General features: G+C 44.0%; 1 protein-coding gene across 1 annotated transcript in view; it reads right to left on the bottom strand.

Moving 5' to 3' along the window:
• The window catches only part of LOC121577120 (nuclear receptor subfamily 5 group A member 2-like), a 163,794-nt gene that overhangs the window by 127,813 nt on the left and 10,981 nt on the right, over window positions 1-25,000 (bottom strand). The window contains exon 4 of the mRNA XM_041890912.2: window positions 8,849-8,990. Within this exon, the coding sequence (XP_041746846.2) occupies window positions 8,849-8,990 (142 nt within the window). The remainder of the gene's footprint in view (window positions 1-8,848; window positions 8,991-25,000) is intronic.

Genomic DNA, 25,000 nt, shown 5'->3' with positions numbered 1-25,000 from the left:
TCCTAACCTGTCCATCCCCCTAATCCTAACCTGTCCATCCCCCTAATCCTAACCTGTCCATCCCCCTAATCCTAACCTGTCCATCCCCCTAATCCTAACCTGTCCATCCCCCTAATCCTAACCTTTACATCCCCCTAATCCTAACCTTTACATCCCCCTAATCCTAACCTACCCATCCCCCTAATCCTAACCTGTCCATCCCCCTAATCCTAACCTGTCCATCCCCCTAATCCTAACCTGTCCATCCCCCTAATCCTAACCTTTACATCCCCCTAATCCTAACCTGTCCATCCCCCTAATCCTAACCTGTCCATCCCCCTAATCCTAACCTGTCCATCCCCCTAATCCTAACCTGTCCATCCCCCTGATCCTAACCTTTACATCCCCCTAATCCTAAACTGGTAAAGGGGGTAGGAGAACCTGATCCTCTTTCTGTGGTTTAGGGAAACGTCTAACTCAATGTATTTATATACAACAACAGTAGAAGCCTTTAGAAACCTTTAAAAACCAGTGTTGATACCAATTCAAACGTGTTTCTTTTTCCTTTGCCCCGAAACGTCAAGATAACAGTTTTGTTTGAATAGGGCCGTTGCGTTCCAATTAACTCTTACAAAACACCAAAGATAGTGGACTGGACAATTTCCACATCTTTACCTTTATGTTGGTGTCCACGCTATATGTGACTCGTTTCAGGAAATTAGGCATGTGTGGCACGTCACTACTTCACAGGAGAGGCATTTGAAAGGATTTTTTGGAACATGTGCCTTTTGGAACATGTGAACTTTAATGGGCCTTAATAACAAACTTGTATGCCATCTGTAAATACAAATACAGTTGTTAAATTACGAGCCTAGTTGGTTTAGCCGCAGAAAAAGACAGGAACCTTCCCGCTAGCCACGATTGGCTGGACATGCCAAGAGATGAGTTCAGATTGGTCTGCCGTGTAGCATCTTCTGTCTTTAAAATGAGCTGCTCATTATGTGTAGATAATCCTTTATACTACAGCTTTATATATATATATATATGTATACAGTATAACGTTAGCCATGGAGAACTTCAAATGTGTTGCTACTGCTCTCAATAACATCAGGCGCTATCGACAAAGGTCAGTGGGAACAAGTTGTGATGGACTACTTTCTGGAGGAAGATCGTGCCATGCTGACTCTCTCTGACAATGAAAAAGAAATAAGACAATGAAGAAATCCCTGATTTAGGTCAAAACATTTTAATTGAACCAGACATTGTAGAGTCTTCTGATGACAGTGATGGGGGAAGAAATGACAATAGTGTCGTTGTCACTCAAGAAGTTGACAGAGTTTTGAAATCAGTGGAATGCCCGGTGGAAGCAGAGTATGTGTTATATGGGCAGCTTGTCTCTCCCTTTTCTGTTTCCCTTCCTCCTTGTTTTGTCCCCTCTCTGTCTGTTGTATCTGTATGTGTGTTTGTCCCCTTTATGTGGGTGTGTCTGGAGTGGATCAGGGGGCGTGCTCAGGATCTGCCTCTCCTGTGCAGCTGCGGGTTGTTTCCAGTGATTCCTGGCTACGCAGCTGCATCCTATTCTCTCATCAACCTGCACTACTAATTCCTGGGCATGGCTCTCCACCGGCTCCAGATCGTTATTCTTACTAGAGCGGTAACTTGGCTCACCAGTAAAGTTATATTATCTTAGTCTTCAGCCTGGCTTTTTACTCTCCTTAACCTGTCGTTTGTTTTGTCTTCAGTTCAGACATACCTCCCTGCCTGCCTGCCTTCGTGCCTGCCTGCCTGCCTGCCTGCCTGCCTCAGCCTCTCCTTCCTCCGGAGCCGACTAGCCCACTCTGTTCCTTTTCTTCAGTTGTTTTTTTGGACTAAGACAAATTGAACTTTTATTAAAATAATTTTTGTTTCCTCCACTCCCTTAGTCGTGTTTGTTTCTCTGAGTGCTGGGTTGAACCAAAGCGTAACAGAACGATCTGGCCATGGACCCAACAGAGAAACAGCACGGGGCAAACGAAGACAGCTTCCAACAAGCTATCCAGGCTCAAGGAACGTTGCTAGGACAGCATGACCAATTGATTCGGACTCTTCTGGAAGATAATCATCAACTGCTGAACAAGGTGACTCAGTTAACTACACAAGTCTCTAAATTGTCTGTTATCAGTTCTCCATCTCTCTCTGACCCCCAGTTTGATGCACCCCAAGTTGTTTCCTCTGACATTATGCAGGCTTCGTTCCGTCGGGAACCCCCTGTCACGTCGCCTGAACCGTTCAATGGAGAATTGGACAAGTGCCGGGGATTTTTGCTTCAGTGTGACTTGATTTTTCGGCAGAGACCACTGTCGTTTTGTACTGATTCCTCTAAGGTACATTATGTTCTGGGGCTGTTAAGAGGGAGAGCTCTGGTTTGGGCTGAGGCTGTGTGTTCAGATCAAACTTTGACTGGATTGACTTTTGCTGATTTTTCTGCTAAATTGAAGACTGTTTTTGACCATCCTGACCATGTGGGTAATTCCTCCAAGATACTTTTTAATTTGAGGCAGAGTTCTAACAGTGTGGCAGAGTACTCTATTGAGTTCTGGACGTTGGCAGCGGACTCCAAGTGGAACAATGTGGCACTTCAAGGAGCATTTCTAAACGGTTTGAATGAAGCCATTAAGGATGAACTGGCTGCTCGTGATGAGCCACATGATTTACATTCTCTCGTTTCCCTGTCCATTAAGCTAGACAACCGGTTGCGGGAGAGGCGTCGGGAGAGAGGCGGTCGGCCACATCTAGGAGGACGAGTTCCCCAGCCTTCAACCACTCGAGTCTCGCCTCACCGGAGCCGGCAGCTTCTTGTTCCTGATCCCATCCCGAGCACAGAGGAGGAACCAATGCAAGTGGGTCGAGCTCAACTACCTCCAGCAGAGCGGCAACGGCGCCTCCTGGCAGGTGAGTGCCTGTACTGTGGAGACGCCACACACATTCTGGCTACATGCCCTAAGCGACCCAAAAGACAAGGCTCACTCGTAACGGTGGGTCTACTTGCGAGCCCAGAGTTAGATCCGGAACCCGTCATTCCCCGATTACAAGTACCTGTAACCTTACGTTTCCAGAGTCATTCCCTGCCACTCTCAGCTCTCATAGACTCAGGTGCAGAAGACAACTTTATTAGCCACCAGTTCGTTACACAAGCTCGTATCCCCATGGAGCCACTACCTACCCCCCATTCGGGTCACAGCCCTTGATGGGCGCCTCCTTGCGGAGATAACTCATCAAACCTCCCCGTTTCCCTAGTGATTTCTGGCAATCATTGTGAAAGCATTCAGTTAAGAGTTATGTCTGGCTCAGCTACCTCCCCTAATCCTTGGCTTCCCCTGGTTGGCTCTTCACAACCCACAAATTGATTGGACACGTCACACCATTCTCAGTTGGAGCACTAACTGCCATTCAGAGTGCCTTAGATCAGCGGTTCCCCCCACTAAGTGTAACCCAACTCATCCCTCAGCTCCTCTCGATCTGTCATCTGTCCCCAAAGAATACCATGACTTAGCGGAGGTTTTCAGTAAGGACAAGGCTCTGTCTCTACCACCACATAGGCCTTATGATTGCCCTATTGAACTGCTTCCTGGTGCTCCCTTGCCCTCTAGTCGCTTATACACTCTGTCCCGACCGGAAAGAGAGGCAATGGAGCAGTATATTGGGGATTCTCTGGCCTCGGGCATAATCCATCCCTCGTCGTCTCCTTTGGGTGCAGGGTTCTTTTTCGTGGAAAAGAAAGACAAGTCGTTACGCCCCTGTATCGATTTCAGGGGTTTAAACAACATAACTGTTAAAAACAAGTATCCCCTTCCACTCATCAACTCAGCTTTTGAACCCCTGCATGGCGCCACAGTTTTTTCCAAGCTCGACCTCAGGAACGCTTATCACCTTGTCCGAATCCGAAAGGGAGATGAGTGGAAAACCGCTTTCAACACTCCACTGGGACATTTTGAGTATTTGGTCATGCCCTTTGGGCTCTCAAACGCCCCTGCTGTTTTCCAAGCCATGGTGAACGATGTTCTTAGGGATAGACCACAAAAACTTGGCTTACATCCAAGCCACTAAGAGACTCAACTCACGCCAAGCCAGATGGGCCCTGTTTTTTAGTAGGTTTAACTTTATCCTTACATACAGACCGGGGTCAAGAAATGTTAAACCAGATGCTTTGTCCCGCCAGTTTGCTGACCCTTCGGAGACCAGCGAGCCTGAGGCAGTCCTGCCTTCCTCATGCGTCGTGGCGGCAGTACAGTGGGAGATCGAGTCTCTTGTGAAGACTGCACTTGCCACGGACCCGGGACCGGGTGATGGACCTCCCAACCTACTCTTTGTTCCCGAGACGGTCCGGTCTCAGGTGTTGCAGTGGATTCACACCTCCCGTTTTGCTGGTCACCCTGGGATGAGACGCACGTTGACGCTGCTTAGGAGACATTTTTGGTGGCCTTCAATGGAAACTGACGTTCGGGCTTTTGTGGCAGCCTGTTCAACCTGTGCTCGGGGCAAAGCCTCCCATCAGTCCCCCTTCGGGGCTGCTGCTACCCCTCCCAGTTCCCAGCCGTCCCTGGTCCCACATTGCCATGGATTTTGTCACCGGCCTACCCAAGTCTGAAGGTAATGATACTATACTTACCATTGTGGACAGATTCTCTAAATCTGTCCACTATATAGCATTACCAAAATTACCGTCTGCCAGTGAGACAGCGGACCTCCTAGTCCAACATGTATTCCGTCCCCATGGAATACCTGTGGACATCGTATCTGATAGAGGCCCACAGTTTACTTCCCGTGTTTGGAAGGTTTTCTGTTCTGCTTTGGGTGCTTCCGTTAGTCTGTCCTCAGGGTTTCATCCCCAGACCAACGGTCAAACAGAAAGAGCCAATCAAAACCTCGAAGCAACCCTTCGTTGTGTGGCTGCTCAACATCCATCATCCTGGGCCAAACATCTGCCTTGGATAGAGTACGCCCACAACTCCCTCACCACCTCTGCCACCGGTCTTTCACCCTTCGAGGTTACCATGGGTTATCAACCCCCCTCTGTTTCCTGCTCAGGAGAAGGAATTGGCTGTTCCTTCGGTTCAGGAGAACCTCCGCCGCTGCCAGAGAGTGTGGAGCGGCGCTTGGGAAGCATTGCTTCGGACCACCGACAGGAACAAGACGACAGCGGATAGGAGCAGGACTCCCGCACCTGTGTTTCATCCTGGTCAAGAGGTTTGGCTGTCATCAAAGAACGTACCTCTTCGTACCAAATCACGCAAGCTGTCTCCTCGGTACCTGGGTCCGTTTGTGGTGGAGTCCATCATTAACCCCGCTGCGGTTCGTTTGAAGTTGCCTTCAGCCATGAAGATACACCCTACTTTCCACGTCTCCCAACTGAAACCTGTGTCCTCCAGCCTTTTTGTGTCCGCCCGGCTGATCCACCTCCACCTGTTCGCCTCATTGGCGACCATCCGGCCTACACCGTCAGTAGGCTCCTGGACTCTCGGAGGCGGGGTAGGGGTCTCCAATACCTAGTCGATTGGGAAGGTTATGGACCAGAGGAGAGGTCTTGGGTCCCTAAGCGTTTTGCCAGTTTGCAGCTCGCTGGTCTCCCATCACGACAACCCTGACAGGCCTGTTGGGTCGCCAGGTGGCGACCATTGAGGGGGTACTGTTATGTGGGCAGCTTGTCTCTCCCTTTTCTGTTTCCCTTCCTCCTTGTTTTGTCCCCTATTTGTCTGTTGTATCTGTATGTGTGTTTGTCCCCTTTATGTGGGTGTGTCTGGAGTGGATCAGGGGGCGTGCTCAGGATCTGCCTCTCCTGTGCAGCTGCGGGTTGTTTCCAGTGATTCCTGCCTACGCATCTGCATCCTATTCTCTCATCAACCTGCACTACTAATTCCTGGGCATGGCTCTCCACCGGTGCCAGATCGTTATTCTTACTAGAGCGGTAACTTGGCTCACCAGTAAAGTTATATTATCTTAGTCTTCAGCCTGGCTTTTTACTCTCCTTAACCTGTCGTTTGTTTTGTCTTCAGTTCAGACATACCTCCCTGCCTGCCTTCGTGCCTGCCTGCCTGCCTGCCTGCCTGCCTGCCTCAGCCTCTCCTTCCTCCGGAGCCGACTAGCCCACTCTGTTCCTTTTCTTCAGTTGTTTTTTTGGACTAAGACAAATTGAACTTTTATTAAAATAATTTTTGTTTCCTCCACTCCCTTAGTCGTGTTTGTTTCTCTGAGTGCTGGGTTGAACCAAAGCGTAACAGTATGATAAGGAGATTAGTATAATTCTGGCGTTTGATTACAAATGCAGAGGGAGTGGAAAAGAGAACAGAAGGCTGTTGTATAAAACACCTGTCTCCGGATTACATCTTCAAACTAAGGGCAACCATGGCATCCGTGACAGAGAGGGAGAAATATCTGATGATTCTTATGGCATTGCACATGGTCAGTGTGAACCAGAGTGACTTGACACAAAGGGCCAAGCAAGCTGTACAAACAAAACGGAAATGACACAGGACGTCTTATTTATTGAAAGGGATTGCAGTCTGCCGTGAAGCGTTCATCCATGTATACGGGGAAGAGTCTAGCTACATTTTCTGTGTAGTAATATTATCTCAGAAAGCCATTTGCATTGCTAGTTATAGCCTAATGTTAGCTAGCTAACTAGCTAACATTAAACCTATTTGGTTAGCTTTAGCTAGCTATGACAATCGGTTTGTATTGCTAGTACTCTATGGATTGGGATTATGGTTCATTCTTTAGCTAGCTACATGTCTAAACAAAAGACCCAAGTTAAAGCGCATTGTTAGCTAGCTAGCTAATGTTAGCTGGCTGGCTCGCTTGCTAATGTTACTAGTATGATCTGTGTAGTAATATTATCTCAGAAAGCCATTTCCATTACTAGTTATAGCCTAATGTTAGCTAGCTAACTAACATTGAACCTAGTTTGTTAGCTTTAGCTAGCTATGACAATCGGTTTGTACTGCTGGTACTCTATGGGTTGGGGTTATATTTCATTGTCTAGCTGGGTAGCTAGCTAGCTAGCTATATGTCTAAACAAAAGACTCCACTTCGCCAGATGATTACATGACCCATCAAGTTAGCCAGGTGTGTCTGGCGGTGATTACGGCCATCTATTGTATAATAATGCTAAAATATTTGTATCTGGAATTTGTCTTTCAGCATCAGTAGAAGACGCCTGACTGTCCTTCACCAGTAATACAAGGAGACTGGAGGATGGTACGGTGGTGGTGGAAAGCTATGGCTGGCAACACCTGACTCTGAACTTCAGGCCGCTGCCACAGATCAAGCAGTACCAACACTTCAGATGAATATCATTTTCATTGCATTGTATGAGGTTATTCTTATTATCTAAACTTGGGAGGTGAATTAATGTTATGCAAGGTTGTAATGTCTTAAGTTATTTGTCTATTTTCCTGTTTTCCAGCTTCGATGCTCTGGAGCCTGGTGTTGTTGTCGCCAAGGAGTGTTCAGACTCAGTCAGGACCAGGTTTCAGCTGCTGCACAACTCTGACGTCCTTCCTCCCATAGATGGTCTGCCTGTACAAGCACCACCTGGACTGGACACAACTAGACAAATTCATCTTTTTGAGAAGATCAGGGAGTTTTGTGACGAAGAGAGCATGGACATGCCCTGCACCAAAGCCAAGGGCAGGACAGAAACAGGCTCTCCGACTCTCCCTTGTTCACGTGTGGTGTGGACGGACCAGTTCATCACTGGGGGCGAGTTCCCAGTCATCCAGACTATCTGCAGTGCCTCTATGCACATTGACATGACTCTCTCCTAACACACAAACACACCATACGTTGCTGCTACTATAAAAAAAATTATCCTGCTCCTTAGCCACTTTACCCCTGATTGTATGCATATAACTACCTTCTCTATTACTGATATGGTTATTGATATTGTTATTGTACATACTGTATATTATTTTGTTCTTTCTCTACTGGCATTGACACTTTTTGTTCTTGTATTGTTTTTATATTGACACTTTCTATTTTTGATATTGCTACTATGCAAATATGCAAGTAACCATTTCACTGTACCGTTTACACCTTCTGTATCCTGTGCATGTGATAAATAAACTTAGATTTGATTTGATATAGTGTTTTCCAGAGACGGTAATGTGAAGAACAACATGACACCAAAGTCAGATTAGCATATAGGCTTATTGTAGGCTACTACTTTCACCAATTGTAGTCTTAATCTTTACTACAGTACTCACTCTGTTTAGCACATGGCCTCACATGTGAATCCTTAAAGAGATGGGTGGGGCTAAGGCGTAAGAGGGTGTGAACAATGCTGAATGGGTGTAGACAAAGAAGAGCTCTCCAGTAGGTGTACCAAAACATTCAAGCGCTTTTTTTTCTCAAAAGTGGGGTTACAAGTTCATCAACTTTCAAAGCAGAATTACTTTCCCATTGTTCCTCAGCTGCAGTGTATGATATACCATTTTGTAGCTCTGAGTCTCTACTTTTATCCAATGTAAAAAACAGCATTTCAAATGTTGCTACATAAGACCGAATCGAGGCGGTCGGTCACATATTCCGACTCGTTTGAGAATGATCTGATTTGTTATGGGAGAATCCACTGACCCCTTGTGTGTGCACCAGACTCTGGGCTCAAATAGTTTTCGTTGTCTTTCAATAACTTTAGCTGGGTTTGACTGAACTTGCATGGCAAAACGGAACCAATAGAGTAGTCCCAAAAATCCCAAACCCCTTTTTAAAAGATAAAAGAATGCTATTTGAACCCAGGTCTGTCTGCACCAACATAACCCTGACCCTAACTTAGTTGGCCTATACTAGGATCCTCTTATTGTCTTATAATCTCATTAATAAGAACTGTCCTTACCTTCCAGCTTCATGCCGACAGTGAGGCACTTCTGGAAGCGGCAGTAAGGGCAGCGTTTTCTTTGTGTCTTGTCAATGGCACAGGTCTGGTTCTCTATGCATGTGTACCGCTTGTTGTTCTGAACCGTGCGCTTGAAGAAGCCCTGCGGAGAAGCAAGAATGAACATGTCAACATGTATGACCCCGGCGTTTGTAATTGCCCTATTCACACCTACATACTTGAGCATGCAAGCTCATACACACACTCAGACATACAATGGGAAGCAATTACAGGCACAAGAATACACAGTGGTGTGAACACTGGAGGCACAGAATGGAGGCACAGAAAACACAACCAAAACCACACAACCAAAATTGTGTTCACACAACACAAAGAGAATTTTGTGTTCATGATAAACTGATATATGATCACGTATACACATAGTTTAAACACACACACACACGCACACACACACACACACACACACTTAAACAAACATAACATTTCTTGACACCATCTCCTGTTCGTCATCGATGGATGAACAGAAAAGTAGACTGTGTCTTTACAGTTCCAAGTTTTCATATGTAAATGGTGCTGAACGAAACTGAATTTAATGATGAAAATTCTGATATCAAGTGATTACACTGAAGAAAGCTTAAAACCCTAACAAATACACAAAATCAAACATTGAATACAGTACTTTGGTATAAAACATTCTAATTCTTACTAACTTTACCCTGTTGCTTTGAATTGTTAATGCCGTATATATTTACTCACATGTAAACAATGATTTTTGCTATTACATGTACAGTTGAAGTCGGATGTTTACATACACTTTAACCAAATACATTTAAACTCAGTTTTTCACATTTCCTGACATTTAATCCTAGTAAAAATGTCCTGTCTAAGGTCAGTTAGGTTCACCACTTTATTTTAAGAATGTGAAATGTCAGAATAATAGTAGAGAGAATGATTTATTCCAGCTTTTATTTATTTCATCACATTCTCAGTGGGGTCAGAAGTTTACATACACTCAATTAGTATTTGGTAACATTGCCTTTAAATTGTTTAACTTGGGTCAAACGTTTTGTGTAGCCTTCCACAAGCTTCCCCTAATAAGCTGGGTGAATTTTGGCCCATTCCTCCTGACAGAGCTGGTGTAACTGAGTCAGGTTTGTAGGCCTCCTTGCTCGCACACGCTTTTCAGTTCTGCCCACACATTTTCTACAGGCTTGAGGTCAGGGCTTTGTGATTGCCACTCCAATACCTTGACTTTGTTGTCCTTAAGCCATTTTGCCACAACTTTGGAAGTATGCTTGGGGTCATTGTCCATTTGGAAGACCCATTTGCGACCAAGCTTTAACTTCCGGACTGATGTCTTGAAATGTTGCTTCAATATATCCACATAATTTTCCTTCCTCATGATGCCATCTATTTTGTGAAGTGAACCAGTCCCTCCTGCAGCAAAGCACCCCCACAGCATAATGCTGCCACCACCATGCTTCACGGATGGGATGGTGTTCCTCGGCTTGCAAGCATTCCCCTTTTTCCTCCAAATATAATGATGGTCATTATGGCCAAAAAGTTCTATGTTTGTTTCATCAGACCAGAGGACATTTCTCCAAAAAGTACAATCTTTGTCCCCATGTGCAGTTGCAAACTGTAGTCTGGCTTTTTTATGGCCGTTTTGGAGCAGTGGCTTCTTCCTTGCTGAGCTCGTTTTACTGTGGATATCGATACTTTTGTACCTGTTTCCTCCAGCATCTTCACAAAGTCCTTTGCTGTTGTTCTTGGATTGATTTGCAATTTACGCACCAAAGTACGTTCATCTCTAGGAGACAGAACGCGTTTCCTTCCTGAGCGGTATGACGGCTGCGTGGTCCCATGGTGTTTATAGTTGGGTACTATTGTTTGTACAGATGAACGCGGTACCTTCAGGCATTTGGAAATTGCTCCGAAGGATGAACCAGACTTGTGGAGGTCTACAATTTTTCTTTCTGAGGTCTTGGCTGATTTCTTTTGATTTTCCCATGATGTCAAGCAAAGAGGCACTGAGTTTGAAGGTAGGCCTTGAAATACATCCACAAATTATGTCAATTAGTCTATCAGAAGCTTCTAAAGCCATGACATCATTTTCTGGAATTTTCCAAGCTGTTTAAAGGCAAAGTCAACTTAGTGTATGTAAACCTCTGACCCACTGGAATTGTGATACAGTGAATTATAAGTGAAATAATCTCTCTGTAAACAATTGTTGGAAAAATGACTTGTGTCATGCACAAAGTAGATGTCTTAACCGACTTGCCAAAACTATAGTTTGTTAACAAGAAATTTGTGGAGTGGTTGAAAAATGAGTTTTAATGACTCCAACCTAAGTGTATGTAAACTTCCGAATTCAACTGTATATGTGCTTTGGGTAAATGTTGAGACAGATGCATGAATACAATGATTGTCATGTTACTTATATTTGAATGAATGTTTTAATGAAAAGTACAGACTATACTTCTGTTCTAATTATTAGTTTAAGCAATGATACAGAATACTATGAGTAACATCAAAATGTGAACAGTATTTTCATGAAGTAACCTGTTGCAATTCCAGCCAGACAATATTACAAGCACTACATTTGGTATTCACACTTACATGGTGCAATGAAGACTTCAGAATGTACTGCAATATGAGAATAAGAGTATAAACCCAATAAATGATATCCATAATTTACAGTTCAGGGATTACATGGTTGTACCTGCACCATTAAAATTAATTTTCAGGAGTACCGGGAAAAATCAAATGTAGAAAAGGTATTAACGTATTCCACACAAGTCGGAGAATTGCCCTAAACCTGCCCCATTTAAAAGTAAAACTATCAATATTTCACCAAATTCCAAACATCGTTTTTTAATTGTCACGATCGTCGGATATAGAGGACCAGGGCGCAGCGTGGAAGGTGAACATACTTATTTATTAAATGATACATGAACAAAACAACAAATCGATACGTGACGTCCACAGGTGCAAAACACAAACCAACACGGAACAAGATCCCACAAACACTGTGGGAAAACCACCTGACTAAATATGGTTCCCAATCAGAGACAACCAGCAACAGCTGATACTCGTTGCCTCTGATTGAGAACCACTCTGGCCAACATAGATATACAAAACTAGACTAGACACAACGAGCACAAAAACATAAACTCTACACACCCTGGCTCAACTTAAAAGAGTCCCTAGAGCCAGGGCGTGACAGTACCCCCTAAAGGCGCGGACTGCGACCGCAACTAAACATCACCGAACAGGGGAGGGCTGGGTGGGCATTCCTCCTCGGAGGCGGTTCCGGCTCCGGGCTTGACCACCACCCTCTACTAACCCCCCCGTAGTGCCCCTGGTCTGGTCTAGCCCTACTGGCTGGAGCTGGACTGGACTTCGGTGGAGCGGATTGCTCAGGCTCCGGTGTGGAGCAGCTGACCGGTACCTGACCAGGCACCGGTGAAACGGGCACGGGCTGGCGATGCGCACCACAGGTTTGGTGCGGGGAGCAGGAACAGGCCGGACCAGGCTGGCGACGCGCACCATTGGCTTGATGCGGGGAGCAGGAACAGGCCGGGCCGGGCTGGCGACGCGCACCATAGGCTTGGTGCGAGGGGCAGGAACAGGCCGGCCGGGCTGGCGACGCGCACCATAGGCTTGGCGCGATGGACAGGAACAGGCCGGACCGTACTGGGAACACACACCACTGGCCTTACACGGAGATCAGGAACGGGCCGGAACGGACTGGCAACACACTTCAGTACCTCTCGCCGTGCCTCTACATTTTCCTTCCCTCTATACACCAATGGCTCCCGTAACCCGGTGGCCTTCTCTCCTCGTCCACCAACTCGCCCCTTATCTGCCTCCAGTGGCCCCGTCGTCCCTGCCATGTGCCCCCCCCTAAAAATTTCTTGGGGGTGCCCCTCGCCTGTCCGACGACTGCCCGGTTGGTGCCGCTTCTCCTCTCCTGCCTGGGCACGCTGCTTGGTCCAGTGTTGGTGGGATCTTCTGTCACGATCGTCGGATATAGAGGACCAAGGCGCAGCGTGGAAGGTGAACATACTTATTTATTAAATGATACACAAACAAAACAACAAATCGATTCGTGACGTCCACAGGTGCAAAACACAAACCAACACGGAACAAGATCCCACAAACACTGTGGGAAAACCACCTGACTAAATATGGTTCCCAATCAGAGACAACCAGCAACAGCTGATACTCGTTGCCTCTGATTGAGAGCCACTCTGGCCAACATAGATATACAAAACTAGACTAGACACAACGAGCACAAAACATAAACTCTACACACCCTGGCTCAACTTAAAAGAGTCCCTAGAGCCAGGGCGTGACATTAATGTACAACCTGCATTGCTTGATCCAGCCTCGTTACATGAAAATATAACTACACTAGACTAGACCCACTGGATATACAGTCTACTGACACACTGGATATACAGTCTACTGACACACTGAATATACAGTCTACTGACACACTGGATATACAGTCTACTGACACACTGGATATACAGTCTACTGACACACTGAATATACAGTCTACTGACACACTGGATATACAGTCTACTGACACACTGGATATACAATCTACTGACAAACTGGATATACAGTCTACTGACCCACTGGATATACAGTGTACTGACACACTGGATATACAGTCTACTGACCCACTGGATATACAGTCTACTGACCCACTGGATATTCAGTCTAATGACACACTGGATATACAGTCTACTGACACACTGGATATACAGTCTACTGACCCACTGGATATACAGTCTACTGACCCACTGGATATACAGTCTACTGACCCACTGGATATACAGTCTACTGACACACTGGATATACAGTCTACTGACACACCGGATACACAGTCTACTGACCCACTGGATATACAGTCTACTGACCCACTGGATATACAGTCTACTGACACACTGGATATACAGTCTACTGACACACTGGATATACAGTCAACTGACACACTGGATATACAATCTACTGACAAACTGGATATACAGTCTACTGACACACTGGATATACAGTCTACTGACACACTGGATATACAGTCTACTGACCCACTGGATATACAGTCTACTGACACACCAGATATACAGTCTACTAACACACTGGATATACAGTCTACTGACACACTGAATATACAGTCTACTGACACACTGGATATACAGTCTACTGACACACTGGATATACAGTCTACTGACACACTGGATATACAGTCTACTGACACACTGGATATACAGTCTACTGACACACTGGATATACAGTCTACTGACACACTGGATATACAGTCTACTGACACACTGGATATACAGTCTACTGACACACTGAATATACAGTCTACTGACACACTGGATATGCAGTCTACTGACACACCGGATATAGTCTACTGACACACTGAATATACAGTCTACTGACACACTGGATATACAGTCTACTGACAAACTGGATATACAATCTACTGACCCACTGGATATTCAGTCTACTGACCCATTGGATATACAGTCTACTGACACACCGGATATACAGACTACTGACACACTGAATATTCAGTCTTCTGACACACTGGATATACAGTCTACTGACACACTGGGTATACAGTCTACTGACACACTGGATATACAGTCTACTGACAAACTGGATATACAGTCTACTGACACACCAGATATACAGTCAACTGACACACCGGATATACAGTCTACTGACACACTGGATATACAGTCTACTGTTACACCGGATATACAGTCTCCTGACCCACTGGATATACAGTCTCCTGACACACTGAATATTCAGTCTACTGACACACTGGATATACAGTCAACTGACACACTGGATATACAGTCTACTGACAAACTGGATATACAGTCTACTGACACACTGGATATACAGTCTACTGACACACTGGATATACAGTGTACTGATACACCAGATATACAGTCAACTGACACACTGGATATACAGTCTACTGACAAACTTGATATGCAGTCTACTGACCCACTGGATATACAATCTACTGACCCACTGGATATACAATCTACTGACACACTGGATATACAATCTACTGACCCACTGGATATACAATCTACTGACCCACTGGATATACAGTCTACTGACACACTGGATATACAGTGTACTGACACACCAGATATACAGTCAACTGACACACTGGATATACAGTCTACTGACAAACTTGATATGCAGTCTACTGACACACTGGATATACAGTCTACTGAAACACTGGATATACAGTCTACTGACAAACTGGATATACAGTCTACTGACACACTGGATATACAGTCTACTGACCCACTGGATATACAGTCTACTGACCCACTGGATATACAGTCTACTGACACACCGGATATACAGTCTACTGACACACTTGATATACAGTCTACTGACCCACTGGATATACAGTCTACTGACACACCGGATATACAGTCTACTGACACACTGGATATACAGTCTACTGACCCACTGGATATACAGTCTACTGACCCACTGGATATACAGTCTACTGACACACTTGATATACAGTCTACTGACCCACTGGATATACAGTCTACTGACACACCGGATATACAGTCTACTGACCCACTGAATATACAGTCTACTGACACACTGGATATACAGTCTACTGAAACACACTGGATATACAGTCTACTGACACACCAGATATACAGTCTACTGACACACTGGATAATCAGTCTACTGACCCACTGGATATACAGTCTACTGACACACTGGATATACAGTCTACTGACACACTGAAATATTCAGTCTACTGACCCACTGGATAATCAGTCTACAGACCCACTGGATATACAGTCTACTGACACACTGAAATATTCAGTCTACTGACCCACTGGATATACAGTCTACTGATCCACTGGATATACAGTCTACTGACCCACTGGATATACAGTCTACTGACACACTGGATATACAGTCTACTGACACACTGGATATACAGTCTATTGACAAACTGGATATACAGTCTACTGACACACCGGATACACAGTTTACTGACACACTGGATATACAGTCTACTTACCCAATGGATATACAGTCTACTAACCCACTGGATAAACAGTCTACTGACACACCAGATATACAGTCTACTGACCCACTGGATATACAGTCTACTTACACACTGGATATACAGTCTACTGACAAATTGGATATACAGTCTACTGACACACTTGATATACAGTCTACTGACACACTGGATATACAGTCTACTGACCCACTGGATATACAGTCTACTGACACACTGGATATACAGTCTACTGACAAACTTGATATACAGTCTACTGACACACCGGATATACAATCTACTGACCCACTGGATATACAGTCTACTGACACACTGGATATACAGTCTACTGACAAACTGGATATACAGTCTACTGACACACCGGATACACAGTCTACTGACATACTGGATATACAGTCTACTGACACACTGGATATACAGTCTACTTACCCAATGGATATACAGTCTACTGACACACTGGATATACAATCTACTGACACACTGGATATGCAGTCTACTGACACACTGGATATACAGTCTACTGACCCACTGGATACACAGTCTACTGACACACTGAATATACAGTCTACTGACCCACTGGCTATACGGTCTACTGACACACTGGATATACAGTCTACTGACACACTGAATATACAGTCTACTGACCCAATAGATATACAGTCTACTGACACACTGGATATACAGTCTACTGACACACTGGATATACAGTCTACTGACCCACTGGATATACAGTCTACTGACACACTGGATATACAGTCTACTGACACACTGAATATACAGTCTACTGACCCAATGGATATACAGTCTACTGACACACTGGATATACAGTCTACTGACACACTGGATATACAGTCTACTGACAAACTGGATATACAGTCTACTGACACACTGGATATACAATCTACTGACCCACTGGATATACAGTCTACTGACACACTGGATATACAGTCTACTGACACACTGGATGTAAAGTCTACTGACAAACTGGATATACAGTCTACTGACACACCGGATATACAGTGTACTGACCCACTGGATATACAGTCTACTGACACACTGGATATACAGTCTACTGACCCAATGGATATACAGTCTACTGACCCACTGGATAAACAGTCTACTGACACACTGGATAAACAGTCTACTGACCCACTGGAGAAACAGTCTACTGACCCACTGGATATACAGTCTACTGACACACTGGATAAACAGTCTACTGACCCACTGGATATACAGTCTACTGACACACCGGATATACAGTGTACTGACCCACTGGATATACAGTCTACTGACCCACTGGATATACAGTCTACTGACACACTGGATATACAGTCTACTGACCCAATGGATATACAATCTACTGACCCACTGGATAAACAGTCTACTGACCCACTGGATATACAGTCTACTGACACACTGGATATACAGTCTACTGACAAACTGGATATACAGTCTACTGACACACTGGATATACAGTCTACTGACACACCAGATATACAGTCAACTGACACACCGGATATACAGTCTACTGACACACTGGATATACAGTCTATTGTTACACCGGATATACAGTTTCCTGACCCACTGGATATACAGTCTACTGACACACTGGATATACAGTGTACTGACACACCAGATATACAGTCAACTGACACACTGGATATACAGTCTACTGACAAACTTAATATGCAGTCTACTGACCCTCTGGATATACCGTCTAATGACAATCTTGATATGCAGTCTACTGACACACTGGATATACAGTCTACTGACCCAATGGATATACAGTCTACTGACACACTGGATATACAGTCTACTGACACACTGGATATACAGTCTACTGACCCACTGAATATACAATCTACTGACCCACTGGATATATAGTCTACTGACACACTGGATATACAGTCTACTGACCCACTGGATAAACAGTCTACTGACAAACTTGATATGCAGTCTACTGACACACTGGATATACAGTCTACTGACACACTGGATATACAGTCTACTGACAAACTTGATATGCAGTCTACTGACCCATTGGATATACAGTCTACTGACACACTGACCCACTGGATATACAGTCTACTGACACACTGGATATACAGTCTACTGACAAACTTGATATGCAGTCTACTGACACACTGGATATACAGTCTACTGAAACACTGGATATACAGTCTACTGACAAACTGGATATACAGTCTACTGACACACTTGATATACAGTCTACTGACCCACTGGATATACAGTCTACTGACACACCGGATATACAGTCTACTGACACACTGGATATACAGTCTACTGACCCACTGAATATACAGTCTACTGACACACTGGATATACAGTCTACTGAAACACACTGGATATACAGTCTACTGACACACCAGATATACAGTCTACTGACACACTGGATAATCAGTCTACTGACCCACTGGATATACAGTCTACTGACCCACTGGATATACAGTCTACTGAAACACACTGGATATACAGTCTACTGACACACCAGATATACAGTCTACTGACACACTGGATAATCAGTCTACTGACCCACTGGATATACAGTCTACTGACCCACTGGATATACAGTCTACTGACACACTGGATATACAGTCTACTGACACACTGAAATATACAGTCTACTGACCCACTGGATATACAGTCTACTGACCCACTGGATATACAGTCTACTGACACACTGGATATACAGTCTACTGACACACTGAAATATACAGTCTACTGACCCACTGGATATACAGTCTACTGACCCACTGGATATACAGTCTACTGAAACACACTGGATATACAGTCTACTGACACACCAGATATACAGTCTACTGACACACTGGATATACAGTCTACTGACCCACTGGATATACAGTCAACTGACACACTGGATATACAGTCTACTGACCCACTGGATATACAGTCTATTGACAAACTGGATATACAGTCTACTGACACACCGGATACACAGTTTACTGACACACTGGATATACAGTCTACTGACACACTGGATATACAGTCTACTGACCCACTGGATATACAGTCTACTGACACACTTGATATACAGTCTACTGACACACTGGATATACAGTCTACTGACCCACTGGATATACAGTCTACTGACACACTTGATATACAGTCTACTGACACACTGGATATACAGTCTACTGACAAATTGGATATACAGTCTACTGACACACTTGATATACAGTCTACTGACAAATTGGATATACAGTCTACTGACACACTGGATATACAGTCTACTGACACACTGGATATACAGTCTACTGACCCACTGGATATACAGTCTACTGACACACTGAATATACAGTCTACTGACCCACTGGATATACGGTCTACTGACACACTGGATATACAGTCTACTGACACACTGAATATACAGTCTACTGACACACTGAATATACAGTCTACTGACCCACTGGATATACGGTCTACTGACACACTTGATATACAGTCTACTGACCCACTGGATATACAGTCTACTGACACACTGGATATACGGTCTACTGACACACTGGATATACAGTCTACTGACACACTGGATATACAGTCTACTGACCCACTGGATATACAGTCTACTGACACACTGAATATACAGTCTACTGACCCACTGGATATACGGTCTACTGACACACTTGATATACAGTCTACTGACACACTGGATATACAGTCTACTGACACACTGGATGTAAAGTCTACTGACAAACTGGATATACAGTCTACTGACACACCGGATATACAGTGTACTGACACACTGGATATACAGTCTACTGACCCACTGGATATACGGTCTACTGACACACTGGATATACAGTCTACTGACACACTGGATATACAGTCTACTGACCCACCGGATATACAGTCTACTGACACACTGGATATAAAGTCTACTGACCCACTGGATATACAGTCTACTGACACACTGGATATACAGTCTACTTACCCAATGGATATACAGTCTACTAACCCACTGGATATGCAGTCTACTGACCCACTGGATATACAGTCTACTGACACACTGGATATACAGTCTACTGACCCACTGGATATACAGTCTACTGACACACTGGATATACAGTCTACTGACAAACTTGATATACAGTCTACTGACACACCGGATATACAATCTACTGACCCACTGGATATACAGTCTACTGACACACTGGATATACAGTCTACTGACAAACTGGATATACAGTCTACTGACACACCGGATACACAGTCTACTGACATACTGGATATACAGTCTACTGACACACTGGATATACAGTCTACTTACCCAATGGATATACAGTCTACTGACACACTGGATATACAATCTACTGACACACTGGATATGCAGTCTACTGACACACTGGATATACAGTCTACTGACCCACTGGATATACAGTCTACTGACACACTGAATATACAGTCTACTGACCCACTGGATATACGGTCTACTGACACACTGGATATACAGTCTACTGACACACTGAATATACAGTCTACTGACCCAATGGATATACAGTCTACTGACACACTGGATATACAGTCTACTGACACACTGGATATACAGTCTACTGACAAACTGGATATACAGTCTACTGACACACTGGATATACAATCTACTGACCCACTGGATATACAGTCTACTGACACACTGGATATACAGTCTACTGACACACTGGATGTAAAGTCTACTGACAAACTGGATATACAGTCTACTGACACACCGGATATACAGTGTACTGACCCACTGGATATACAGTCTACTGACACACTGGATATACAGTCTACTGACCCAATGGATATACAGTCTACTGACCCACTGGATAAACAGTCTACTGACACACTGGATAAACAGTCTACTGACCCACTGGAGAAACAGTCTACTGACCCACTGGATATACAGTCTACTGACACACTAAAAGGATATACAGTGTACTGACCCACTGGATATACAGTCTACTGACCCACTGGATATACAGTCTACTGACACACTGGATATACAGTCTACTGACCCAATGGATATACAATCTACTGACCCACTGGATAAACAGTCTACTGACCCACTGGATATACAGTCTACTGACACACTGGATATACAGTCTACTGACAAACTGGATATACAGTCTACTGACACACTGGATATACAGTCTACTGACACACCAGATATACAGTCAACTGACACACCGGATATACAGTCTACTGACACACTGGATATACAGTCTATTGTTACACCGGATATACAGTTTCCTGACCCACTGGATATACAGTCTACTGACACACTGGATATACAGTGTACTGACACACCAGATATACAGTCAACTGACACACTGGATATACAGTCTACTGACAAACTTAATATGCAGTCTACTGACCCTCTGGATATACCGTCTAATGACAATCTTGATATGCAGTCTACTGACACACTGGATATACAGTCTACTGACACACTGGATATACAGTCTACTGACACACTGGATATACAGTCTACTGACCCACTGAATATACAATCTACTGACCCACTGGATATATAGTCTACTGACACACTGGATATACAGTCTACTGACCCACTGGATAAACAGTCTACTGACAAACTTGATATGCAGTCTACTGACACACTGGATATACAGTCTACTGACACACTGGATATACAGTCTACTGACAAACTTGATATGCAGTCTACTGACCCATTGGATATACAGTCTACTGACACACTGACCCACTGGATATACAGTCTACTGACACACTGGATATACAGTCTACTGACAAACTTGATATGCAGTCTACTGACACACTGGATATACAGTCTACTGAAACACTGGATATACAGTCTACTGACAAACTGGATATACAGTCTACTGACACACTTGATATACAGTCTACTGACCCACTGGATATACAGTCTACTGACACACCGGATATACAGTCTACTGACACACTGGATATACAGTCTACTGACCCACTGAATATACAGTCTACTGACACACTGGATATACAGTCTACTGAAACACACTGGATATACAGTCTACTGACACACCAGATATACAGTCTACTGACACACTGGATAATCAGTCTACTGACCCACTGGATATACAGTCTACTGACCCACTGGATATACAGTCTACTGAAACACACTGGATATACAGTCTACTGACACACCAGATATACAGTCTACTGACACACTGGATAATCAGTCTACTGACCCACTGGATATACAGTCTACTGACCCACTGGATATACAGTCTACTGACACACTGGATATACAGTCTACTGACACACTGAAATATACAGTCTACTGACCCACTGGATATACAGTCTACTGACCCACTGGATATACAGTCTACTGACACACTGGATATACAGTCTACTGACACACTGAAATATACAGTCTACTGACCCACTGGATATACAGTCTACTGACCCACTGGATATACAGTCTACTGAAACACACTGGATATACAGTCTACTGACACACCAGATATACAGTCTACTGACACACTGGATATACAGTCTACTGACCCACTGGATATACAGTCAACTGACACACTGGATATACAGTCTACTGACCCACTGGATATACAGTCTATTGACAAACTGGATATACAGTCTACTGACACACCGGATACACAGTTTACTGACACACTGGATATACAGTCTACTGACACACTGGATATACAGTCTACTGACCCACTGGATATACAGTCTACTGACACACTTGATATACAGTCTACTGACACACTGGATATACAGTCTACTGACCCACTGGATATACAGTCTACTGACACACTTGATATACAGTCTACTGACACACTGGATATACAGTCTACTGACAAATTGGATATACAGTCTACTGACACACTTGATATACAGTCTACTGACAAATTGGATATACAGTCTACTGACACACTGGATATACAGTCTACTGACACACTGGATATACAGTCTACTGACCCACTGGATATACAGTCTACTGACACACTGAATATACAGTCTACTGACCCCACTGGATATACGGTCTACTGACACACTGGATATACAGTCTACTGACACACTGAATATACAGTCTACTGACACACTGAATATACAGTCTACTGACCCACTGGATATACGGTCTACTGACACACTTGATATACAGTCTACTGACCCACTGGATATACAGTCTACTGACACACTGGATATACGGTCTACTGACACACTGGATATACAGTCTACTGACAAACTTAATATGCAGTCTACTGACCCTCTGGATATACCGTCTAATGACAATCTTGATATGCAGTCTACTGACACACTGGATATACAGTCTACTGACACACTGGATATACAGTCTACTGACACACTGGATATACAGTCTACTGACCCACTGAATATACAATCTACTGACCCACTGGATATATAGTCTACTGACACACTGGATATACAGTCTACTGACCCACTGGATAAACAGTCTACTGACAAACTTGATATGCAGTCTACTGACACACTGGATATACAGTCTACTGACACACTGGATATACAGTCTACTGACAAACTTGATATGCAGTCTACTGACCCATTGGATATACAGTCTACTGACACACTGACCCACTGGATATACAGTCTACTGACACACTGGATATACAGTCTACTGACAAACTTGATATGCAGTCTACTGACACACTGGATATACAGTCTACTGAAACACTGGATATACAGTCTACTGACAAACTGGATATACAGTCTACTGACACACTTGATATACAGTCTACTGACCCACTGGATATACAGTCTACTGACACACCGGATATACAGTCTACTGACACACTGGATATACAGTCTACTGACCCACTGAATATACAGTCTACTGACACACTGGATATACAGTCTACTGAAACACACTGGATATACAGTCTACTGACACACCAGATATACAGTCTACTGACACACTGGATAATCAGTCTACTGACCCACTGGATATACAGTCTACTGACCCACTGGATATACAGTCTACTGAAACACACTGGATATACAGTCTACTGACACACCAGATATACAGTCTACTGACACACTGGATAATCAGTCTACTGACCCACTGGATATACAGTCTACTGACCCACTGGATATACAGTCTACTGACACACTGGATATACAGTCTACTGACACACTGAAATATACAGTCTACTGACCCACTGGATATACAGACTACTGACCCACTGGATATACAGTCTACTGACACACTGGATATACAGTCTACTGACACACTGAAATATACAGTCTACTGACCCACTGGATATACAGTCTACTGACCCACTGGATATACAGTCTACTGAAACACACTGGATATACAGTCTACTGACACACCAGATATACAGTCTACTGACACACTGGATATACAGTCTACTGACCCACTGGATATACAGTCAACTGACACACTGGATATACAGTCTACTGACCCACTGGATATACAGTCTATTGACAAACTGGATATACAGTCTACTGACACACCGGATACACAGTTTACTGACACACTGGATATACAGTCTACTGACACACTGGATATACAGTCTACTGACCCACTGGATATACAGTCTACTGACACACTTGATATACAGTCTACTGACACACTGGATATACAGTCTACTGACCCACTGGATATACAGTCTACTGACACACTTGATATACAGTCTACTGACACACTGGATATACAGTCTACTGACAAATTGGATATACAGTCTACTGACACACTTGATATACAGTCTACTGACAAATTGGATATACAGTCTACTGACACACTGGATATACAGTCTACTGACACACTGGATATACAGTCTACTGACCCACTGGATATACAGTCTACTGACACACTGAATATACAGTCTACTGACCCACTGGATATACGGTCTACTGACACACTGGATATACAGTCTACTGACACACTGAATATACAGTCTACTGACACACTGAATATACAGTCTACTGACCCACTGGATATACGGTCTACTGACACACTTGATATACAGTCTACTGACCCACTGGATATACAGTCTACTGACACACTG

The sequence above is a fragment of the Coregonus clupeaformis genome, chromosome 11 (genome assembly GCF_020615455.1).
Source record: "Coregonus clupeaformis isolate EN_2021a chromosome 11, ASM2061545v1, whole genome shotgun sequence".
Lineage (NCBI taxonomy): Eukaryota > Metazoa > Chordata > Actinopteri > Salmoniformes > Salmonidae > Coregonus > Coregonus clupeaformis.
The sequence above is the reverse complement of the archived record's forward strand: the minus strand, read 5'-3'. Positions and strand labels throughout refer to the sequence as shown.